The following is a 22,993-nucleotide window of genomic DNA, read 5'->3' as shown; positions in this document are numbered from 1 at the left end:
GATGGCCTACTCCTGCTCCTATTTCTTATGTTCTTATGGAAAAGATTAAAAGAGATAGGATTTATAATCATCTAGAGAGAAATAATTTGATTTGGGATAGTCAACACGGTTTTGTGAGGGTAGGTTGTATTGAGTTCTTTGAGAAGGTGACCGAAGAGATGTATAAGAGTAAAGCAGTTGATGTGGTGTACATGGATTTCAGTGACGCGATTGATAAGGTTTCCCATGGTAGGCTACTGCAGAAAATACGGAGGCATGGGATTGAAGGTGATTTAGCAGTTTGGATCAGGAATTGGCTAGCTGTAAGAAGACAGAGGGTGGTGTTTGATGGGAAATGTTCATCCTGGAGTTTAGTTACAAGTGGTGTACTTAGGGATCTGTTTTGGGGCCACTGTTGTTTGTCATTTTTATAAATGACCTAGATGAGGGTGCAGAAGGATGGGTTAGTAAATTTGCGGATGACACTAAAGTCGGTGGAGTTGTGGAAGGATGTTGCAGGTTACAGAGGGAGATAGCTAAGCTGCAGAGCTGGGCCAAGAGGTGGCAAATGGAGTTTAATGCGGAAAAGTGTGAGGTGATTCACTTTGGAAGGATTAACAGGATTACAGAGTACTGGGCTAATGGAAAGACTCTTGATAGTGTGGATAAGCAGAGAGATCTCGGTGTCCATGTGCATAGCTCCCTGAAAGTTGGCACCCAGGTTGATAAGGTTGTTAAGAAGGCGTACGGTGTGTTAGCTTTTATTGGTAGAGGGATTGAATTTCGGAGCCGTGAGGTCATGTTACAACTGTACAAAACTCTGGTGCGGCTGCACTTGGAGTATTGCGTGTAGTTCTGGTCGCCGCATTATAAGAAAGATGTGGAAGCATTGGAAAGGGTGCAGAGGAGGTTTACCAGGATGTTGCCTGGTATGGTGGGAAGGTCTTATGAGGAAAGGCTGAGGGACTTGAGGCTGTTTTCCTTCGAGAGAAGGCTAAGAGGTGACCTAATTGAGGCATACAAGATGATCAGAGGGTTAGATAGGGTGGACAGTGAGAGCCTTTTTCCTCGGATGGCGATGGCTAACACAAGGAGACATAGCTTTAAATTAAGGGGTGGTAATTAAAGGACAGATGTCAGATGTAGTTTCTTTATGCAGAGGGTAGTAAGGGTGTGGATTGCCCTGCCTGCAGCAGCTGTGGACTCGCCAACTTTAAGGGCGTTCAAATGGTCAGTGGATCGGCATATGGATAACATTGGAATAGTTTAGGTTAGAGGGTCATTAGATTGGTTCCACTGGTTGGTGCAACATCGAGGGCCGAAGGGCCTGTACTGCGCTGGAATGTTCTATGTTCTGAAGTGCTGAGGCATATTGTTGCAACAATCAAATAGTTTTCTTCTTTGGGATTACAGCTAAGATACATCATGAGTCAGCAGTGTCAAATCAGAAGAGGTAATTTTTTTGCCTGCCTTAAATACTCAGTGAATTTGATGAACTTCTTAAAGAACGTTTGAAAAGGTATCAATATTGTGGCTCAGGGAAGACCAGCGTTTTAACAGACAGAACCTATGATGACTTCAACACCGTAATGGCAGAGTGGCTCAGAAACCAATTTACTGATGAAGTGAAAGATGGCAAATGCTATTCCATAATCATTGATTCAGCACCAGCTGTGAGGCATGTGGACCAATGAGCACCATCTTTTAGATATGTGAGCAGCAGTGAAATTGTGGAGCGATTTCTCTGTTTTGTCCAGTTACAATCCCACACTCCAGAATGCCTGGAGACAACAGCTTTGGAAATCAGTGCAAACTTAGGTTTGCACATCAAAACATGTCGTGGGCAGAGCTTCAATAATTCCATAAATATTGCAGGAAAATATTCAGGTCTATAAGCAAGGGTGAACAATGCCCTATGCGTTATTCATCCAAAATTCCAGTCACTCCTTGAATATAATCTGCAGGCTGAAGCTGAACCCTGTGAGGGGCATTTTTGCATTTGTTTTGCTTTGTTCAAAGCATGCAAGCTTTTATTTTGATCTCTTAGCATTGGCAGAATTTGTTTTTAGAGCAAGCAAATGGAAAACACCTGATGGTCAAATGAATTTGTGCCACCAGATGGACTGAGCATGCAGATGTTTTTTGGCTTTGAAAATGGGTGGTAAAGTGGCACAGTGACGAGCACTATTACACTGACACAGTGTCTGGCATTGTTACAGTGACACGGTGACTGGCACTGTTACCGTGACACAGTGTCTGGCTCTGTTACAGTGGCACAGTGACTAGCACTGTTACAGTGACAGAGTGACTGGCAGTGTTACCTAGAACATAGAACATTACAGCGCAGAACAGGCCCTTCGGCCCACGATGTTGCGCCGACCAATTAAAAAGCAATGACCCTCTAACCTAAACTAAACCCTTTCCATCCATAAACCTATTCACGGATCTCTTAAACGGCCCCAAACTAGGAGCATTTACAACTGCAGCAGGCAGGGCGTTCCAATCCCTCACCACCCTCTGGGTAAAGAACCTACCCCTGACACAATGTTTGGTACTGTTACAGTGACACAGTGAGTGGCGCTGTTACAGTGACACAGTGAGTGGCGCTGTTACAGTGACACGGTGACTGGCACTGTTACAGTGACACAGTGACTGGTACTGTTACAGTGATGATGTGGATGTGCCGGCGTTGGACTGGGGTAAACACAGTAAAAAGTCTGACAACACCAGGTTTAAGTCCGACCGATTTATATGATAGTAAACTCACGAGCTTTCGGGGTTAGTCCCTTCGTCAGGTGAATGGAGGGTTCTGGCCTCAGACAGAGCATATAAAGCACAGACAGTTTACAGATTACTGATTAGAATGCGAATATTTACACCTAACCTGCTGTTCAAGTCTTAAAGTGGCTGACAATGTGAGTGGTAGGAGCACTGATCACAGGTTAAAGAGATGTATATTGTCTCCAGACAGTACAGTAAGTGAGGTTTTGCAAAACCAGGCAAGTCACGGGGGCTACAGATAGTGCGACATGAGCCCAAGATCCCTGTTGAGACCGTCCTCGTGTGCGGAACTTGGCTATCAGTCTCTGCTCAGCAACTCTGCGCTGTCGTGTGTCGTGAAGGCCGCCTTGGAGAATGCTTACCTGAAGGTCAGAGGCTGAATGCCCGTGACCACTGAAGTGTTCGCCAACAGGAAGGGAACAGTCTTGCCTGGTGATTGTCGAGCGATGTTCATTCATCCGTTGTCGTAGCATCTGCATGGTCTCCCCAATGTACCATGCTTCGGGACATCCTTTCTTGCAACGTATCAGGTAGACAATGTTGGCCGAGTTGCAAGAGTATTTACCATGTACCTGGTGGATGGTATTCTCACGTGTGATGATGGTATCCATGTCGATGATCCGGCATGTCTTGCAGAGGTTGCTGTGGCAGGGTTGTGTGGTATTGTGGTCACTGTTCTCCTGAAGGCTGGGTAGTTTGCTGCGAACAATGGTCTGTTTGAGGTTGTGTGGTTGTCTGAAGGCAAGAAGTGGGGATGGCCCTGGCGAGATGTTCGTCTTCATCAATGATATGTTGAAGACTCCGGAGAAGATGTCGTAGCTTCTCCGCTCCGGGGAAGTACTGGACGACGAAGAGTATTCTGTCCACCGTGTCCCGTGTTTGTCTTCTGAGGAGGTCGGTGCGGTTTTTTGCTGTGGCGCATCAGAACTGTTGATCGATGAGTCAAGCGCCATATCCTGTTCTTATGAGAGCATCTTTCAGCGTCTGGAGATGTCTGTTACGATCCTCCTCATCTGAGCAGATCTTGTGTATACGGAGGGCTTGTCCATAGGGGAATGCAACTGATTCTGGGGAATAGTCCACGGTGAGTCTGACAATGTGAGTGGAAGGAGCACTGATCACAGGTTAAAGAGATGTGTATTGTCTCCAGACACATTGGCTGGCAATGTTACTGTGACACAGTGTCTGGCGCAGACAGTTAATTTGCTGATCAGTTTATCTTATTGTTATGCAGTGTTCCATCAAACACCACATGATTTCTTTCTGATTGTCCAGTGCTAAAAGGACTTTTAGTTCTGGCCAAGACTCCTCCATTATCTCCCAGAAAGTTTATCTGTGTCCCCAGTCTGATCCATCTCCATATCTCTATGATTTAGTTTATCATAACCTTTGTCCTTGCAACACATTAGTGTAGACAGGTTAAGTTTGGTCACCATGTCTACAAAATTTAAAATGAAAATATTTGTGCCTTTGCTGCATGATTTTAAATCCATGCTAACTATTTTGCTAAAGTCATGGATCAGAGCAAGGTTTACATCAGGCTGATTCCGTCCTCCAGTACTTTCAAATTACTTTTCTGATTTGAATTGATATGATTTGATTTGATTTATTATTGAACAAAAGAACATAAGAAATAGGAGCAGGAGTATGCCATCAAGCCCTTCGAGCCTGCCCCGCCATTCAATAAGATCATGGCTGATCTGAAGTGGCTCAGTTCCACTTTCCCGCTTTCTCCCCATGACCCTTAATTCCCTTGTCTGTCAAAAACCTATCTACCCGTGACTTAAATATATTTAGCGAGGTAGCCTCCATCACTTCAACGGGCAGAGAATTCCAGAGATTCACCACCCTTTGAGTGAAGAAGTTCCTCCTCAACTCCGTTGTAAACTGCCCCCCCCCCCTTAATATGAGGCTGTGCCCTCTAGCCCTGCTGTCCTTTCTGAGTGGGAAGAATCTCTCTACCTCTACCCTATCCATCCCTTTCATTATCTTATACGTCTCTATAAGATCCCCCCTCATCCTTCTAAACTCCAACGAGTACAGACCCAGTTTATTTAATCTCTCTTCATAGTCTAACCCTCTCGTTAGGTTGAGGGAGCTGGGTCTCTTTTCCCTGGAGAGACGAAGGTTGAGAGGCGACCTGATAGAGGTTTATAAAATGTTGAGAGGAATAGATAGGGTGGACTCTCAGAGGCTATTTCCCCGGGTTGAAATGGTCGCTACGAGAGGACACAGATTTAAGGTGCGGGGAGGGAGGTTCAGAAGTGATGTTAGGGGTAAGTTTTTCACTCAGAGGGTGGTGAGTGAATGGAATTGGCTGCCGTCAGTGGTGGTGGAGGCGAACTCGCTAGGGTCTTTTAAAAGACTTCTGGATGAGTATATGGGGTTTTATGGGATTGGGGGTTATAGATAGGTGTTGATGTGATTGGCGCAACTCGTGGGCCGAAGGGCCCGTTTGTGCTGTAGTGTTCTATGTTCTATGTTCTATCTCTGGTATCAGCCTAGTGAACCTCCTCTGCACTCCCTCCAAGGCCAAATTATCCTTGCGCAAGTGCAGCGACCAAAACTGCACACAGTACTCCAGCTGCGGCCTCACCAATGCCCTGTACAGTTGCAGCAAGACCTGCCTACTTTTATATTCTATCCCCCTCGCTATAAAGGCCAGCATCCCATTCGCCTCCTTGATCACCTGCTGCACCTGCAGACTGGGTTTTTGCGACTCATGCACAAGGACCCCCAGGTCCCTCTGCACCGTAGCATGCTGCAGCTTTTCACCCTTTAAATAGTAATCCCTCCTACTATTATTCCTGCCAAAGTGAATAACCTCACACTTGCTAACATTGTGCTCCATCTGCCAGGTCCTCGCCCACTCGCTCAGCCTATCCAGATCCCTCTGCAGACTTTCCACACCCTCCGCACAATTTGCTTTTCCACTCATCTTCGTGTCATCAGCAAATTTCGTCACCCTACACCCAGCCCCCTCCTCCAGATCATCTGTATAAATGGTAAATAGCTGAGGCCCCAGCACCGATCCCTGCGGCACTCCACTAGTCACCAACCGCCAATCAGAATAGCACCCATTGATACCAACTCTCTGCCTCCTGTTAGACAACCAATCCTCTATCCACGCTAACACCTTACCCCCAACTCCATGCCCCCTAACCTTCTGAAGCAACCTTTTGTGCGGCACCTTATCAAACGCCTTTTGAAAATCGAGAAACACCACATCCACCGGTTCCCCTCTGTCTACCGCACTAGACACATCCTCATAGAAATCCAATAAATTTGTCAAACACGACTCCCCCTTATTGTCACATGTATTATTATACAGTGAAAAGTATTGCTTCTTGCGCAATATATGGACAAAGCATACCGTTCATAGAGAAGGAAACTAAAGAGTGCAGAATGTAGTGTTCCAGTCATAACTAGGAGGGATCAGGACAGGTTGTTGGTGATTTGGACACCTAAAACCTTGAAGCTATCGACCCTTTCTACTTTGTCCTCGTTGATGTAGACAGGGGCATTGTTCTCCTTTACACTTCCTGAAGCCAATGACAATCTCCTTTGTTTTGTTGACATTGACGGAGAGATTATTGTTGCTGCACCAGTTCCTGTACTCCGTCTTGCCATTGTTTGAGATCTGACCTACTACTGTGGTATCATCAGCAATTTTGAAAATTGAGTTGGAGGGGAATTTGGCCACAGAGTCATAGGTGTATAAGGAGTATAGTAGGGGGCTGAGAACACAGCCTTGCGGGGCATGGTGTTGAGGATGATCGTGGAGGAGGTGTTGTTGCCTATCCTTACTGATTGTGGACTGTGAGTTAGGAAATTCCGGATCCAGTCACTGAGGGAGAAGCTGAGCCCTAGCCACCAAGTCTGGCTACCCAAATCTAACTTTCCGCATTTAGAGACAGACCAAGGGAATTTCAAAATAACCGCAAAGCTAATGAGAAAAATGCTGCACCCCATCAGAGCCCTGGGGAGGGTCACTGAAGCTGAATCCTTATTCTATCTGCCATGTGAGGCGGCGATAGGCTGATTTTGGTAGCAGACTCCAGTATTAGAGACGTTGTTTTACATGGGGGTCACTGACCTGGAGGCGAAGGTCAGAGAGTGCAGGTTGGAGTAGATTGTAACAAGGCTGCAGATGCCCCAAGGTTGTGTGTTCCTGTTTATAAAGATAGTTTACAGCAATGATGTTGGACATCCTGCATCACACAAACACAACACACTCCCTCACCCCTCACTCCCTCACCTCTCATTCCCTCACTCCTCACTCCCTCACTCTGTTCCTCACTCACTCCTCACTCCCTCACCCCTCACTCCCCACTCCTTCACTCACTCCTCACTCCCTCATGCTGTTCCTCACTCACTCCTCCCTCACTCACTGACTCACTCCCTCACTCACTCCTCACTCCCTCACTCCTCACTCCCTCACTCCTCACTCCCTCACTCACTCCCTTATTCACTAACTCCGTCACTCACTCACTCTGCTTCTTAACATAGAACGTAGAACACTATAGCACAAACAGGCCATTGATTAGGGATAGTCAGTACGGTTTTGTGAAGGGTCGGTCGTGCCTCACAAACCTTATCGAGTTTTTTGAAAAGGTGACCGAAGAGGTGGATAAGGGTAAGGCAGTTGATGTGGTGTATATGGATTTTAGCAAAGCATTTGATAAGGTTCCCCATGGTAGGCTATTGCAGAAAATGCAGATGCAAAGGATTGAGGGTGATTTAGCAGTTTGGATCAGGAATTGGTGAGCTGATAGAAGACAGAGGGTGGTGGCTGATGGGAAATATTCAACCTGGAGTTCAGTTACAAGTGGTGTACCTCAAGGATCTGTTTTGGGGCCACTGCTGTTTGTCATTTTTATAAATGACCTAGATGAGGGTGTAGAAGGATGGATCAGTAAATTTGCTGATGACACCAAAGTTGGAGGAGTTGTAGACAGTGAGGATGGATGTTACAGTTAGCAGAGGGACATAGATAAGCTGCAGAGCTGGGCCGAGAGGTGGCAGATGGCGTTTAATACGGAAAAGTGTGAGGTGATTCACTTTGGTAAGAGTAACAGGAATACAGAATATAAGAACATAAGAAATAGGAGCAGGAGTAGGCCATCTAGCCCCTCGAGCCTGCCCCGCCATTCAATAAGATCATGGCTGATCTGTCGTGTCTCAGTTCCACATTCCCGCCCTCTCCCCATAACCCTTAATCCCCTTGCCTATCAAAAACCCATCAACCCGCGTCTTAAAAATATTTAGCGAGGCAGCCTCCACCACTTCAACGGGCAGAGAATTCCAGAGATTCACCACCCTTTGAGTGAAGAAGTTCCTCCTCAACTCCGTTCTAAACCACCCCCCCTTTATCTTGAGGCTGTGCTCCCTAGTCCTACTGTCCTTTCTGAGTGGGAAGAGCCTCTCCACCTCTATCCTATCCATCCCATTCATCATCTTATACATCTCAATGAGATCTCCCCTCATTCTTCTAAACTCTAACGAGTACAAGCCTAATCTATTCAGCCTCTCCTCATAGCTCAACCCCCTCAACTCCGGTATCAGCCTAGTAAACCTCCTCTGCACTCCCTCCAAGGCCAAAATATCCTTGCGTAAGTACGGCGCCCAAAACTGCACACAGTACTCCAGCTGCGGCCTCACCAATGCCCTATACAGCCGCAGCAAGACCTCCCTACTTTTATATTCAATCCCCCTCGCTATGAAGGCCAGCATCCCATTCGCCTTCCTGACCACCTGCTGCACCTGCAGGCTGGGTTTTTGCGACTCATGCACAAGGACCCCGAGGTCCCTCTGCACCGTCGCCTGCTGCAGTTTTTCGCCCCGTAAGTAATAATCCTTCCTACCATTATTCCTACCAAAGTGGACCACCTCACACTTGCCAACATTAAATTCCATTTGCCATTTCCTGGCCCATTCACCCAGCCTATCTAGATCCTTCTGTAGACTCTCCACACCCTCCGCACTTCCTCATTCACTCACTCACTCTGCTCCTCATTCAGTCACTCACTCATTCCTCACTCACTCACTCCTCAGTCACTCAAACTCACTCATTCCTCACTCACTCAATCACTCACTCCTTACTCACTCCTCACTCATTCCTCATTCTGCTCTTCACTTTCCACTATGAATTCTCAGATTTGCCTCTTTAAGTGTTGATTATGGAACAGGCAGAAACTAATGGTCGTCAACAGCCTTGGCTTTTTATTAGAGAACAGTCGACAGCAAAACTAACAGCCAGACTATTAAACTAGCAAACAAAAGTTATGTTTGCCAATCTAATCCAGAATAAGAGGGAGATTGTTTGTCCCTTTAAATAATAATTAAACAATTTTCCAAATAAAAATGCTTCCTAATTGCACTTAAATGCCTTCAGTATTTATTGGAAATGATTTAATTTAAGATCAGGCCCATCTGGTGATTTGGAAGAATACCAGGTTCTGAGTAGATGATGAGTAACTTCAATGGCAGGATATTCTGTGTGGTCACTGAGCTGTATATGTATCACTTAAAATAATCTCAAACAACTACCTCAGTAAATCACAAGGCTTTTTTGGCAAGAGATCAAAGCATGTGCAGGCATAACTTTTAATCATAGTTTATTTAGCAATTATTGGAAAAAGGGAATATTTAAGAGGCTTCTTCTGTAAGAAAAGTGAGTGCAATGTGTTCAGTAATAAAATATGCCCTCTCTTAATTTAGTTGCAAGAACTACAGTATTTGCATTTACAGTTGAAAGTAAATGAAAAATAAATCATTGAAAATATGTAAAAGACTGGTGTTAACAGCGCTGAACACTGTAGCTATCTCAGAAAAAGCCATTCTCTGTATAAAGTTGAAAGTAATGTCTGAATGAAGAGATTCTGGAAGATATTATCATTTTGACAGAACAGCATCAAGGGATTGATAATTGCCAACTCAAATCTTGTTTTGTATAATTGAATAAACAGAACATTAGGTGCAACAGCCAGCTATCAGATAGGGAATACAGGAGAGAAATATCACTCTGGATGACACTTTATCAGATCACAAAGAGTCTTCCAGACTGGAAACATCAGCTCTATTCTCAGACCTGCTGAGATTTTCCAGCATTTTCTGTTTTTGTTTCAGATTCCAGCATCCACAGTATCTTGTCTTTATCTGAGGAATAGTACAGTTCTGACATCAGACAGCAACAACACTTAGGATAGAAATATAAAATATATAAGTAAGCAAATGTATTTACAACCGTAATCTGAATGTAGGCGTGTGCTAATTTTCTGGAAGTAATTCACATTCCACGAAATGGTTAATACTGAGTTTAACAAAGTGAAAGATTTGAACTTTAAATTTCATAAACTCAATAGTCAATGTTACTCCCACAGGAATTTGTAATAACTTCAAAGGTGCCTCACTGTGGCTTCAAGTTGTAAAGAGTTTATTACCAACAATATTTTTATATATACAAACAAGAGTCTGACAAGGGAAGGCCATTCGGCCTTCGAGTCTGCTCCACTATTCATTTTGATCATGGCTGATCATCAGATTCAATATCTTGATTTCCCCCTTCCCCCCATATCCCTCAATCACATTAGCCCAAGAGCTATAGAACATAGAACATTATAGCGCAATACAGGCCCTTTGGTCCTCGATGTTGCATTGACCTATGAAACCTATCTAAAGCCCATCTAACCTACACTATTCCAATATCATCCATATGTTTATCCAATGACAATTTAAATGCCCTTAATGTTGGTGAGTTCACTACTGTTGCAGGCAGGGCATTCCACGCCCTTACTACCCTCTGAGTAAAGAACCTACCTCTGACACCTGTCCTATATCTATCACCCTTAATTTAAAGCTATGTCCCTTGTACTAGCCATGTCCATCTGAGGAAAAAGGCTCTCACTGTCCATCCTATTTAATCCTTTGATCATCTTATATGCCTCTAAGTTACCTCTTAACCTTCTTCTCTCTAACAAAAAGTCCCTCTGCCTTTTCTCATAAGACCTTCCCCCCACCATACCAGGCAACATCCTGGTAAATCTCCTCTGCACCCTTTCCAGTGTTTCCACATCCTTCCTGTAATGCAGTGACCAGAACTGTATGCAGTACTTCAAGTGCGGCCGCACCAGAGTTTTGTACAGCTGCAACGTGATCTCACGGCTCCGAAATTCAATCCCTCTACCAACAAAAGCTAACACACCGTACAACTTCTTAACAACCCTATCAACCTGGGTGCCAACTTTCAGGGATCTATGCACATGGACACCGAGATCTCTCTGCTCATCCACACTACCAAGTAACTTACCATTAGCCCAGTACTCTGTATTCCTGTTAATCCTTCCAAAGTGCATCACTTCCCACTTTTCCGCATTAAACTCCACTTGCCACCTCTCAGCCCAGCTCTGCAGCTTATCTATGTCCCTCTGTAACCTGCAACATCCTTCCACATTGTCCATAACTCCACCAACTTTAGTGTCATCCGCAAATTTACTAACCCATCCTTCTACACCCTCATCCAGGTCATTTATAAAAATGACAAACAGCAGTGGCCCCAAAACAGATCCCTGCCTACACCACTAGTAACTGAACTCCAGGATGAACATTTCCCATCAACCACCACCCTCTGTCTTCTTACAGCTAGCCAATTTCTGATTCAAACCACTAAATCACCCTCAATCCCATGCCTTCGTATCTTCTGCAATAGCTTACCGTGGGGAACCTTATCAAACGCTTTGCTGAAATCCATATACACCACATCAACTGTTTTACCCTCATCCACCTCTTTGGTCACCTTCTCAAAGAATTCAACAAGATCTGTGAGGCACGACCTACCCTTCACAAAGCTGTGTTGACTATCCCTAATCAAATTATTCCTTTCTAGATGTTTATAAATCCTATCTCTTATAATCCTTTCCAAAACTTTTCTCACAACAGAAGTAAGGCTCACTGGTCTATAATTCCCAGGGTTGTCTCTACTCCCCTTCTTGAACAAGGGGTAACATTTGCTATCCTCCAGTCTTCTGGCACTATTCCTGTAAGCAATGACTACCTAAAGATCAAAGCCAAAGGCTCTGCAATCTCCTCCCTAGCCTCCCATGGAAGCCTAGGATAAATCCCATCCGGCCAAGGGGACTTATCTGTTTTCATACTTTCCAGAATTGCTAACACCTCCTCCTTATGAACCTCAATCCCATCTAGTCTAACAGCCTGTATATCAGTATTCTCCTCGACAACATTGTCTTTTTCCTGTGTAAAGTGCTCTCTCTTTAGGTCCTTCCTGGCTAACTTGTAACTCTCAAGCACCCTGAGCCTTCATGTCTCATCTTTACATAAGTCTCCTTCTTCCTCTTCACAAGAGATTCAACTTCTTTAGTAAACCACGGTTCCCTCACTCGATCATTTCCTCCCTGCCTCACAGGTGCAAACTTACAAAGGACACGCAGTAGCTGTTTCTTGAACAAGCTCCACATTTCAATTGTGCCCATGCCCTGCAGTTTCCGCCCACATCCTATACATCCTAAATCTTGCCTAATCGCACCATAATTTCCTTTCCCCCAGCTATAACTCTTGCCCTGCGGTATATACCTATCCCTTTCCATCGCTAATGTAAACGTAATTGAATTGTGGTCAGTATCACCAAAGTGTTCCCTACCTCCAAGTCTAATACCTGGCCTGGTTCATTACCCAGTACCAAATCCAATGTGGCCTTGCCTCTTGTTGGCCTATCTACATACTGTGTCAGGAAACCTTCCTGCACACGTTGGACAAAAAATGACCCATCTACAGTACTTGAACTATTGCTTTTCCAGTCAATATTTGTAAAGTTAAAGTCAGGATTCTCCCAAAAAATTCTAAGTTCCCAACTTGCTGGAAAATGGGAGTAAATTCCTTGGTTTTTTTGTGTGATTTCCAGAATGAATTTCCAACATTCTGTGCGTAACAGATTACCTCAGCGGGATTCACGCTGGAAATCAGTGGGTGGGGCCTATTCCCGCTGGAAAGGCCAGCAGCATAGCACTGAATGTGCCACTGCACATGCACCGATCTGTCAGCACCAAGGTCGGCGCTTGCACAGTGGCTCTGCATTGCTGGTCTCCAGATCGCTGGCCAGCCTGATTGCTGGCTTCCCAAAACATCCCTCTCCCCGGCCAGCCCTGATCTCCCTGACCTCCCCCACAACAGTCCCAAACCCGCCACCCCAATGCCCATCCCCACCTGGGTGGTCAGCCGCGATCACCATCTTCCGTCCCTCTGCCAGCCCAATGCAGAGTAGCAGTGGATCCCCCCACAATGCCCTGATTGGCCCCTCACTACATGCCTCTAATAGGCCCTGCCCTTTCTGGCCCTACCCTAATGCACTGCCCAGTGCCCAGTGGACAGTGCCAAGATATCCCATAGGCAGTGCCAGTTTGTCTCTTGGGCAGTGCCAGGTTATCAGGCTGGCACTGCCCAAGGGACATCCCCCCTTACCCTTCACCTCCCTGGGGGACCCCTTTGGCCTCTCTCCCATTCAGCGGGGTCAGGCCACCTATTCCCCATTTGTGAGGAGCAATAGCACACCCTGCTAGAGGGAACCACTCCTGGTGGAAGGGGAGGAGACACGAGTGGGCCTGGAGAATTCTGTTACTGTCCCGCTAATCATATTGAAATGTCAATTACCATGACATTTCCATATGATAATCAGCTCTGCGCCAAATTCTGGCATGGGGCTGATTATGTCAGAAATCTTTCCCTGGGAGATGCGCAGAGATGATGTGGAGATGCTGGTGTTGGACTGGGGTAAACACAGTAAGAACTCTCCATTCACCTGACGAAGGGGCAAACCCTGAAAGCTTGTGAGTTTACTATCAAATAAATTGGTTGGACAGATGCGCAGAGGCCATGATGCCCAGTGGAAAGCCACAAAATGATTACCTTTGATGTCTCCTAGCCCACTGCACTACTCAAGATGCTTCACAGCTGGTATGATTCAAATGATCCACATGGAAGCCTTTATCTAACAAAGTTTATTTAAGAATACGGTTAACACATATAGAAAAAAAATTTGCAATAACTTTTATCCATTACAAACAAGAAAAAACTAACATTCATGATATTGTATAAACCTTAATAGCTAAATACTGTTCCAACCAAACACACCCCATAACTAAACACTTTTTTTTTGGGATTAGAACAGGAAGCTGTTCTGCTCACGCTTTGTTGTTGGATTCTGCAGCTTTTTTGACACACATCCAGGCAAGCTTGAAGTCAATACAGCTTCCCAAAACACCAGGGAGAGAGAGACACACACAACACTGCACCCAGCCTGAAGTCTAAACACCTTTAGTGCTGGCTCAATGGGCCGAATGGCCTCCTTCTGCAATGCAGGGATTCTGTAATTCTGAGTGGCTCATGAAGCGAGCATCTGCAACATAGTGAGCACGGCGTGGTCACAGGGCTGGGGCACATCAGTGATCTTCTGAGAGCCAGCTTCGGAGCACACAGCATGATATCCTGATGAGTTCCACAGTGAGCCACATAACTGTGAGCATGCTGGGAGCGCATAATGCTCCACAATATTTAAAGGATATGTGTTCTGAAGCACTACTGAGCTGTTGGGGAAGGTCATATGACAAGCTCTTGTGTGTACCAGTGTCTGCCATCCACATGATACACTGTAGGAACTCATCAAGGTTCCTTAGGCAGCACCTTCCAAATACACAGCTACCATTTAGAAGGACAAGGACAGCAGATACCTGGGAACACCACCACCACCTGGAGGTTCTCCTTCAAATCACTCACCATCCTGACATGGCAACATATTGGAATTCCTTCACTATCGCTAGGTCAATATACTGGAACTTTTTCCCCAGCAGTACTGTCGGTGTATCTACACCTCAGGGACTGCAGCAGTTCAAGAAGATAGCTTGCAACCAACAATAGAATGAAAAAACCAGGAGAGAAACAAAATACTGACAGAATCACGTCAGGATTGACTGAATACACATTTCAGAAAATAGAAATTAATTATTGTTAAGAGTCTGGAAAATCCTAAGGACAAGTTGTGATGACCAATAAATGCTGGCCTAGTCAGCAACACCCACATCCTTAAAATCAATTTAAAGAAACTCACCTTTTTGCCCTCCCTGTCCCTTTTTCACGGGCCTCAAGCTATTGAAAAATTCTTTCTTTCTTGGTGATTATTTTCTGCCAATATAAACATTACTGATGCTAAATGAAGGGAAGAGTGGGCTATTTCTTCCTGTTGGAACTGCTGCCAAGATGTTACTGATCAAGTGTATTGTGTTTGGTAATCAGTGATAACGTGCCTCAATCAGCACCTTTGTTCGTGTTTTTGCTCGAGTCAGGAAAATTAAATGTGTCAGTAACAGACCCAGCTAACCCTTCATTCATATTTGTAGACTTTATTCGTTGTACAAGTTTATATCGATCTGTTGTCCTGCCCTGCTGGCTTCACTTCAAAAATTCATAAATGAAAAATTACATATAAAAATGCTTTGTTAACAATTGGTTTTCCAGACTCTTAACAATAATTAATTTCTATTTTCTGAAATGTGTATTCAGTCAATCCTGACGTGACTCTGTCAGTATTTTGTTTCTCTCCTGGTTTTTTCATTCTATTGTCCCCGAATTTATTATCACTTAATCAGGGAACAATTGCACAACACTAACAACAAACTATTCATAATTTATAAATAATCACAGATTCATTTTTGTTTTGCTTTTAGCCCTAGACCACCAATTCCTCTGTCTCTCTTGTGGTCAGAAGATGAAGCTGCTCTTAGAATTCAGTCCTTCTGGAGAGGTTACCAGGTTATATCCTTTTCCTTGTATTTAATCTTTAATTGCTTGAGATTTTTACAAATGTACTTGTTCTCCTTGATTTCTTCAGACTTTAGATTTAAAGTACGGCAGTTAGTCTTATCTTTAGGTCATTTTAGTATTATTCAACATTGAAATATCATTCTCCTGGCTTATATTCATCTCTTGACCAAGATCAGTAAAATTTATAATCTAATCATTACCTTATTGCTGTTTGTGGAACCTCACTGTGTGTAAATTGGATGCCTTGTTGTCAATATTCCGACAGTGATTGATTTCAAACAGTATTAATTCGATGTAAAGCCTTTTGGGAAACTTCAGATACAATCCATAGAATATTTTAGTGGGAACAGATTACAGTTTTCAGGGTGTGGGAGTGCTGTTATTTTTCTAAATTGTGATTAAAATTAAATTTCCTTTGTAATTTACAATTGCTATATTGGTATTTAGCCCATGTAATTAAAATTACTTAAAAAATGAAACAATGCAAAAGGAGAAAAAGACATTGAATTGCTTTTAAACTTGTCACTTTGCTGCTTTAGTGAGTGACTCCATGATTAACAAAGCAACAGAATGAGGGGCAATACAGATTAATCAGTGTAGTTGAAAAGTTTGGAATGATGCACTGAATTGTTCAGAACTCTCATCGCAGTAACACTTGAGTTCTGCATTCAGTTTGAAAACAGAGATACAGTGGATACAGTTAGGCCCTATCGCGATGCAGAGTGGAGCTTTATACTGAATTCTTATTGATTTGTGAGGACACAAAGGAGGAACCTGGGCTGTCCAGCCTTGATCAAAATGACTTGGAAGAATCACAAAATGAAGCTAGTAGAGTATATACATAGAACATAGAACATAGAACATAGAACACTACAGCACAAACAGGCCCTTCGGCCCACAAGTTGCGCCGACCACATCACCTACCAACCTACAGACCTATCTATAACCCTCAATCTCATTAAACCCCATATACTCATCCAGAAGTCTTTTAAAAGACCCCAGCGAGTTCGCCTCCACCACCACTGACGGCAGCCGATTCCATTCACTCACCACCCTCTGAGTGAAAAACTTACCCCTAACATCACTTCTGAACCTCCCTCCCCGCACCTTAAATCTGTGTCCTCTCGTAGCGACCATTTCAAACCGGGGAAATAGCCTCTGAGAGTCCACCCTATCTATTCCTCTCAACATTTTGTAAACTTCTATCAGGTCGCCTCTCAACCTTCGTCTCTCCAGGGAAAAGAGTCCCAGCTCCCTCAACCTAACTTCATAAGGCATGCCTCCCAGTCCAGGCAACATCCTTGTAAATCTCCTCTGCACCCTTTCAATAGCTTCTACATCTTTCCTATAGTGAGGCGACCAGAACTGCGCACAATACTCCAAATGAGGCCTGACAAGGGTCTTATAAAGTTCCAGCATTACCTCCCGACTCCTAAACTCAATCCCTCGATTAATGAAGGCCAGTACACCATACGCCTTCTTGACCACCTCCTCCACCTGCGAGGCCGATTTAAGAGTCCTGTGGACCCGGACCCCAAGATCCTTCTGCTCCTCAACACTACTCAGACTTCTGCCCTTAATAGTGTACTCGTTCATCCCGTTGGTTCTGCCAAAATGGACGACAACACATTTATCCGCGTTGAAGTCCATCTGCCACTTCTCCGCCCAGTCCTGCATCCTATCTATGTCCTGCTGCAACTTTTGCCATCCTTCCAGATCATCCACAACACCACCGACCTTCGTGTCATCAGCGAACTTACTTACCCATCCCTCCACTTCCTCATCCAGGTCATTTATGAAAATGACAAACAACAAGGGTCCCAGAACAGATCCTTGAGGCACTCCGCTGGTGACTGACCTCCATTCAGAAAAAGCCCCATCCACAACCACTCTCTGCCTTCTGCAGGCAAGCCAGTTCTGGATCCACAAGGCCAAAGGCCCTTGGATCCCATGCCCTCTCACCTTCTCAAGAAGTCTTGCATGGGGGACCTTATCAAACGCCTTGCTGAAGTCCATGTACACTACGTCCACGGCACTTCCTTCGTCAATGTGTTCAGTCACATTATCGAAGAACTCAACTAGGCTTGTAAGGCACGACCTGCCCTTGACAAATCCATGCTGACTATTCCTGATCATGTCAAACCTCTCCAAATGTTCGTAAATCTTGTCCCTCAGAAGCCTCTCCATCAGCTTACCAACCACTGAGGTCAGACTCACCGGTCGGTAATTTCCCGGGCTATCTCTATTCCCTTTCTTAAAAATAGGAACTACATCCGCAATCCTCCAATCCTCTGGAACCTCTCCCGTCTCCATTGACGACGCAAAGATCATCGCCAGGGGCTCTGCAATCTCTTCCCTCGCCTCCCACAGTATCCTGGGGTACATCCCATCTGGTCCCGGCGACTTATCTACCTTGATAGAATTCAAAAGTTCCAACACATCCTCCTCCTTAATATTCACGTACTCAATCCTTTCCATCTGCTGCAAATCCATAACAAAATCTCCCAGATCGGCTTCCACCGTGAATACTGAGGCGAAGTACTCGTTAAGCACCTCCGCCATTTCTTCTGGTTCCACACAAACCTTTCCCCCCTCACCTTTTATCGGTCCTATCCCTTCTCTTCTTATCCTTTTACCTTTCACATATTTATAGAAGGCCTTGGGATTCTCCTTAATCTTACTCACCAAGGTCTTCTCATGACCCCTTCTGGCTCTCCTAATTTCCCTTTTAAGTTCCCTCCTACAGTCCTTATACTCTTCAAGATCTTTAACATCTCCTAATTCCCTGAACCTCTTGTACACCTTCCTTTTCTTCCTGACTAGGTTCAACACATCCTTTGTGCACCACGGTTCCCTCGACCCACCAAAACCCCCTCGTCTCATCGGAACGTTGTCATTCAGAGCTCCAGACACACATTCCTTGATTATCTGCCACCTTCCTTCGGTACTTTTCCCTAAGAACGCCTCCTTCCAGTTTATTTGTCCAAGTAACTTCCTGACTTCTTCGTATTTCCCCTTACCCCAGGCAAACACCTTCCTAGCCTGCCTGATCCTATCTCGTTCCAACGCAATTGTGAAGGAGATAGAATTATGGTCACCATATCCAAGATGCTCTCCTACCGAAAGATCCATCACCTGCCCTGGTTCATTCGCCAGTACCAGGTCAAGTACAGCCTCTCCCCTCGTGGGCTTATCCACATACTGCGTCAGGAAACCCTCCTGAACACACCTAACAAACTCCTCCCCATCTATACCCCTTACCCTAGGGATATTCCAGTCGATGTTTGGGAAATTGAAGTCTCCCATCACGACAACTCTGTTATTAAAACATCTCTCCAGAATCTGTTTCCCTATTTGCACTTCAACTTCCCTGTCACTATTGTCATATTTATAACATCAAGGGGAAAGTTCATTTGAAGCTCCACTTCAAATTAAAGCAAGACAAAGAGATAGATTAAAACAGAAGATAGGCAACTAGAAGGCTAATTTTGGGATGTACTTCACATGGTGATGGGTATCTGAGGTGGACTTCAAAGTATCGAGTGAAAGCAATGCAGGTAATTAGAAACCAGGCACCATCTAAAGCACACGCATATCACCATTTTATGGAGTAAAATTGACCATATTTAATCATTGGATGATTGATGCTTTATATTCCTGAGACATCTGGATTAGATAAATTCTTTCAGGATTATGGAAGAGGGTAATTAACGTCAATGCAACCAAAACTAAAGCTTCACAACTTATATAAATAAGCAGCACCCCTACCAGTATTTTTTACATTATCTAAGGGAGTTGGCACAGTGGTTAGCGCTGCTGCCTCACAGCACCAGGGACCTGGGTTCAATTCCCGGCTCGAGTCACTGTCTGTGTGGAGTCTTGATGTGGATATGCTGGCGTTGGACTGGGGTAAACACAGTAAAAAGTCTGACAACACCAGGTTTAAGTCCAACTGATTTATTTGATAGTAAACTCACTAGTTTCGGGGTTACGCCCTTCGTCAGGTGAATGGAGAGTTCTGGCCTCAGACAGAGCATATAAAGCACAGACAGTTTACAGATTACTGATTAGAATGCGAATATTTACACCTAACCTGCTGTTCAAGTCTTAAAGTGGCTGACAATGTGAGTGGAAGGAGCACTGATCTCAGGTTAAAGAGATGTACATTGTCTCCAGACAGTACAGTAAGTGAGGTTTTGCAAACCCAGGCAAGTCACGGGGGTTACAGATAGTGCGACATGAACCCAAGATCCTTGTTGAGACCATCCTCATGTGTGCGGAATTTGGCTATCAGTCTCTGCTCAGCGACTCTGCGCTGTCGTGTGTCATGAAGGCCGCCTTGGAGAATGCTTACCCGAAGGTCAGAGGCTGAATGCCCGTGACCACTGAAGTGTTCGCCAACAGGAAGGGAACAGTCTTGCCTGGTGATTGTCGAGCGATGTTCATTCATCCGATGTAGCGTCTGCATGGTCTCCCCAATGTACCATGCTTCGGGACATCCTTTCTTGCAACGTATCAGGTAGACAATGTTGGCCGAGTTGCAAGAGTATTTACCATGTACCTGGTGGATGGTATTCTCACGTGTGATGATGGTATCCATGTCGATGATCCGGCATGTCTTGCAGAGGTTGCTGTGGCAGGGTTGTGTGGAATTGTGGTCACTGTTCTCCTGAAGACTGGGTAGTTTGCTGCGAACAATGGTCTGTTTGAGGTTGTGTGGTTGTCTGAAGGCAAGAAGTGGGGGTGTGGGGATGGCCCTGGCAAGATGTTCGTCTTCATCAATGAGATGTTGAAGACTCCGGAGAAGATGTCGTAGCTTCTCCGCTCCGGGGAAGTACTGGACGACGAAGGGTACTCTGTCCACTGTGTCCCGTGTTTGTCTTCTGAGGAGATCAGTGCGATTTTTCGCTGTGGCGCGTCGGAACTGTTGATCGATGAGTCGTGCACCATATCCTGTTCTTATGAGGGCATCTTTCAGTGTCTGGAGGTGTCTGTCACAGTCCTCCTCATCTGATCAAATCCTGTGTATACGGAGGGCTTGTCCATAGGGAATGGCTTCTTTAACATGTTTAGGGTGGAAACTGGAGAAGTGGAGCATTGTGAGATTGTCTGTGGGCTTGCGGTACAGTGAGGTGCTGAGGTGACCGTCCTTGATGGAGATGCGTGTGTCCAAGAATGCAACTGATTCTGGGGAATAGTCCATGGTGAGTCTGATGGTGGGGTGGAATTTGTTGATATCACTATATAGTTGTTTCAGTGATTGTTCACCATGACGGATCGGGACAGACACCTCCAGATGCTGAAAGATGCCCTCATAAGAACAGGATATGGCACTCGACTCATCGATCGACAGTTCCGACGCGCCACAGCAAAAAACCGCACTGACCTCCTCAGAAGACAAACACAGGACACAGTGGACAGAGTACCCTTCATCGTCCAGTACTTTCCCGGAGCGGAGAAGCTACGACATCTTCTCCGGAGTCTTCAACATGTCATTGATGAAGACGAACATCTCGCCAGGGCCATCCCCACACCCCCACTTCTTGCCTTCAGACAACCACACAACCTCAAACAGACCATTGTTCGCAGCAAACTACCCAGTCTTCAGGAGAACAGTGACCACAATACCACACAACCCTGCCACAGCAATCTCTGCAAGACATGCCGGATCATCGACATGGATACCATCATCACACGTGAGAATACCATCCACCAGGTACATGGTAAATACTCTTGCAACTCGGCCAACATTGTCTACCTGATACGTTGCAAGAAAGGATGTCCCGAAGCATGGTACATTGGGGAGACCATGCAGACGCTACGACAATGGATGAATGAACATCGCTCGACAATCACCAGGCAAGACTGTTCCCTTCCTGTTGGCGAACACTTCAGTGGTCACGGGCATTCAGCCTCTGACCTTCGGGTAAGCGTTCTCCAAGGCGGCCTTCACGACACACGACAGCGCAGAGTCGCTGAGCAGAGACTGATAGCCAAGATCCACACACATGAGGACGGTCTCAACAAGGATCTTGGGTTCATGTCGCACTATCTGTAACCCCCGTGGCTTGCCTGGGTTTGCAAAACCTCACTTACTGTACTGTCTGGAGACAATATGGCTTTAAACTAAGGGGGGGTAGTTATAGGACAGATGTCAGGGGTAGGTTCTTTACCCAGAGGGTGGTGAGGGATTGGAATGCCCTGCCTGCTGCAGTTGTAAATGTGCCTAGTTTGGGGGCGTTTAAGAGGTCTGTGGACAGGTTTATGGACGAAAAGGGATTGGTTTAGATTAGTGGGTCATTGTTGTTTTTTTTTTAACTGGTCGGCGCAACATCGTGGGCCGAAGGGCCTGTTCTGCGCTGTAATGTTCTATGTTCTATGTTCTATGTTCTAATACACATCTCTTTAACCTGTGATCAGTGCTCCTTCCACTCACATTGTCAGCCACTTTAAGACTTGAACAGCAGGTTAGGTGTAAATATTCGCATTCTAATCAGTAATCTGTAAACTGTCTGTGCTTTATACGCTCTGTCTGAGGCCAGAACTCTCCATTCACCTGACGAAGGGGGTAACCTCGAAAGCTAGTGAGTGTACTATCAAATAAATCGGTTGGACTCAAACCTAGTGTTGCCAGATTTTTTAGTGTGGAGCCTGCGCATTCTCCCTGTATCTGTGTGGGTTTCCTCCAGGTGCTCCGGTTTCTTCCCACAGTCCAAAGTTGTGCTGGTTAGGGTGCATTGAGCCATGCTAAATTCTTCTTCAGTGTTCCCGAACAGGCACTAGAGTGTGGCGACTAGGGGATTTTCACAGTAACTGCATTGCATTGTTAATGTCAGTCTACTTGTGGCTTATAAGTAAATAAACTTAAACTTACTGGATGCACTTAAGGTCATGTAAAAGTGAGATGGATAATTATTTCACAGCTTGAAATGACTTTCTGTTAAATTCCTTGTTTTTTAATAAAAGGAACCTCCATTTCATGTCATTAAAGCCAGATTGAAACAAGGTTCACTATTATTTTATCTATACTTGGAAAGTAACAAGGTAGCTCATAGTAGTAAAGGTATGGTATAGTTGGAGCTGTAATCCTTTCGCCCTGAAATTCACTAGTTAAAGAGGAAAGGCGCCTGAAGGTAACACGTTTTCGTGTAGGGAAAGAGTAGCTCTTTCTTTTTAAAGTTTCGATTTTAACATTGTATCAACTGTACAAATTTAAAAATATAAGGCAAATATACAACATTTCAGAAAAGCTTTACGCATATGCAAAATCATACTGAAAACAAAGCGTAATTTAAAAATGTTAAAAATATTAACAAGTGTTTATTTTTCATATTGATGTGGAGTTGCCGGTGTTGGAATGGGTAGGCACAGTCCAACCTGTTGGACTTTAACCTGGTGTTGTGAG

General features: G+C 44.9%; 1 protein-coding gene across 3 annotated transcripts in view; it reads left to right on the top strand.

The window, feature by feature from the left end:
- The window catches only part of iqck (IQ motif containing K), a 129,768-nt gene that overhangs the window by 64,752 nt on the left and 42,023 nt on the right, over window positions 1-22,993 (top strand). For all 3 annotated transcript variants that reach the window (XM_080183674.1, XM_080183673.1, XM_080183675.1), the window contains one exon: window positions 15,492-15,576. In XM_080183674.1, the coding sequence (XP_080039800.1) occupies window positions 15,492-15,576 (85 nt within the window). The remainder of the gene's footprint in view (window positions 1-15,491; window positions 15,577-22,993) is intronic.

Source organism: Carcharhinus amblyrhynchos, unplaced genomic scaffold (assembly GCF_965287045.1).
Source record: "Carcharhinus amblyrhynchos unplaced genomic scaffold, sCarAmb.v2.hapA scaffold_370, whole genome shotgun sequence".
In the NCBI taxonomy this organism is placed as follows: domain Eukaryota; kingdom Metazoa; phylum Chordata; class Chondrichthyes; order Carcharhiniformes; family Carcharhinidae; genus Carcharhinus; species Carcharhinus amblyrhynchos.
This window is presented reverse-complemented; position numbering and strand designations above follow the sequence as displayed.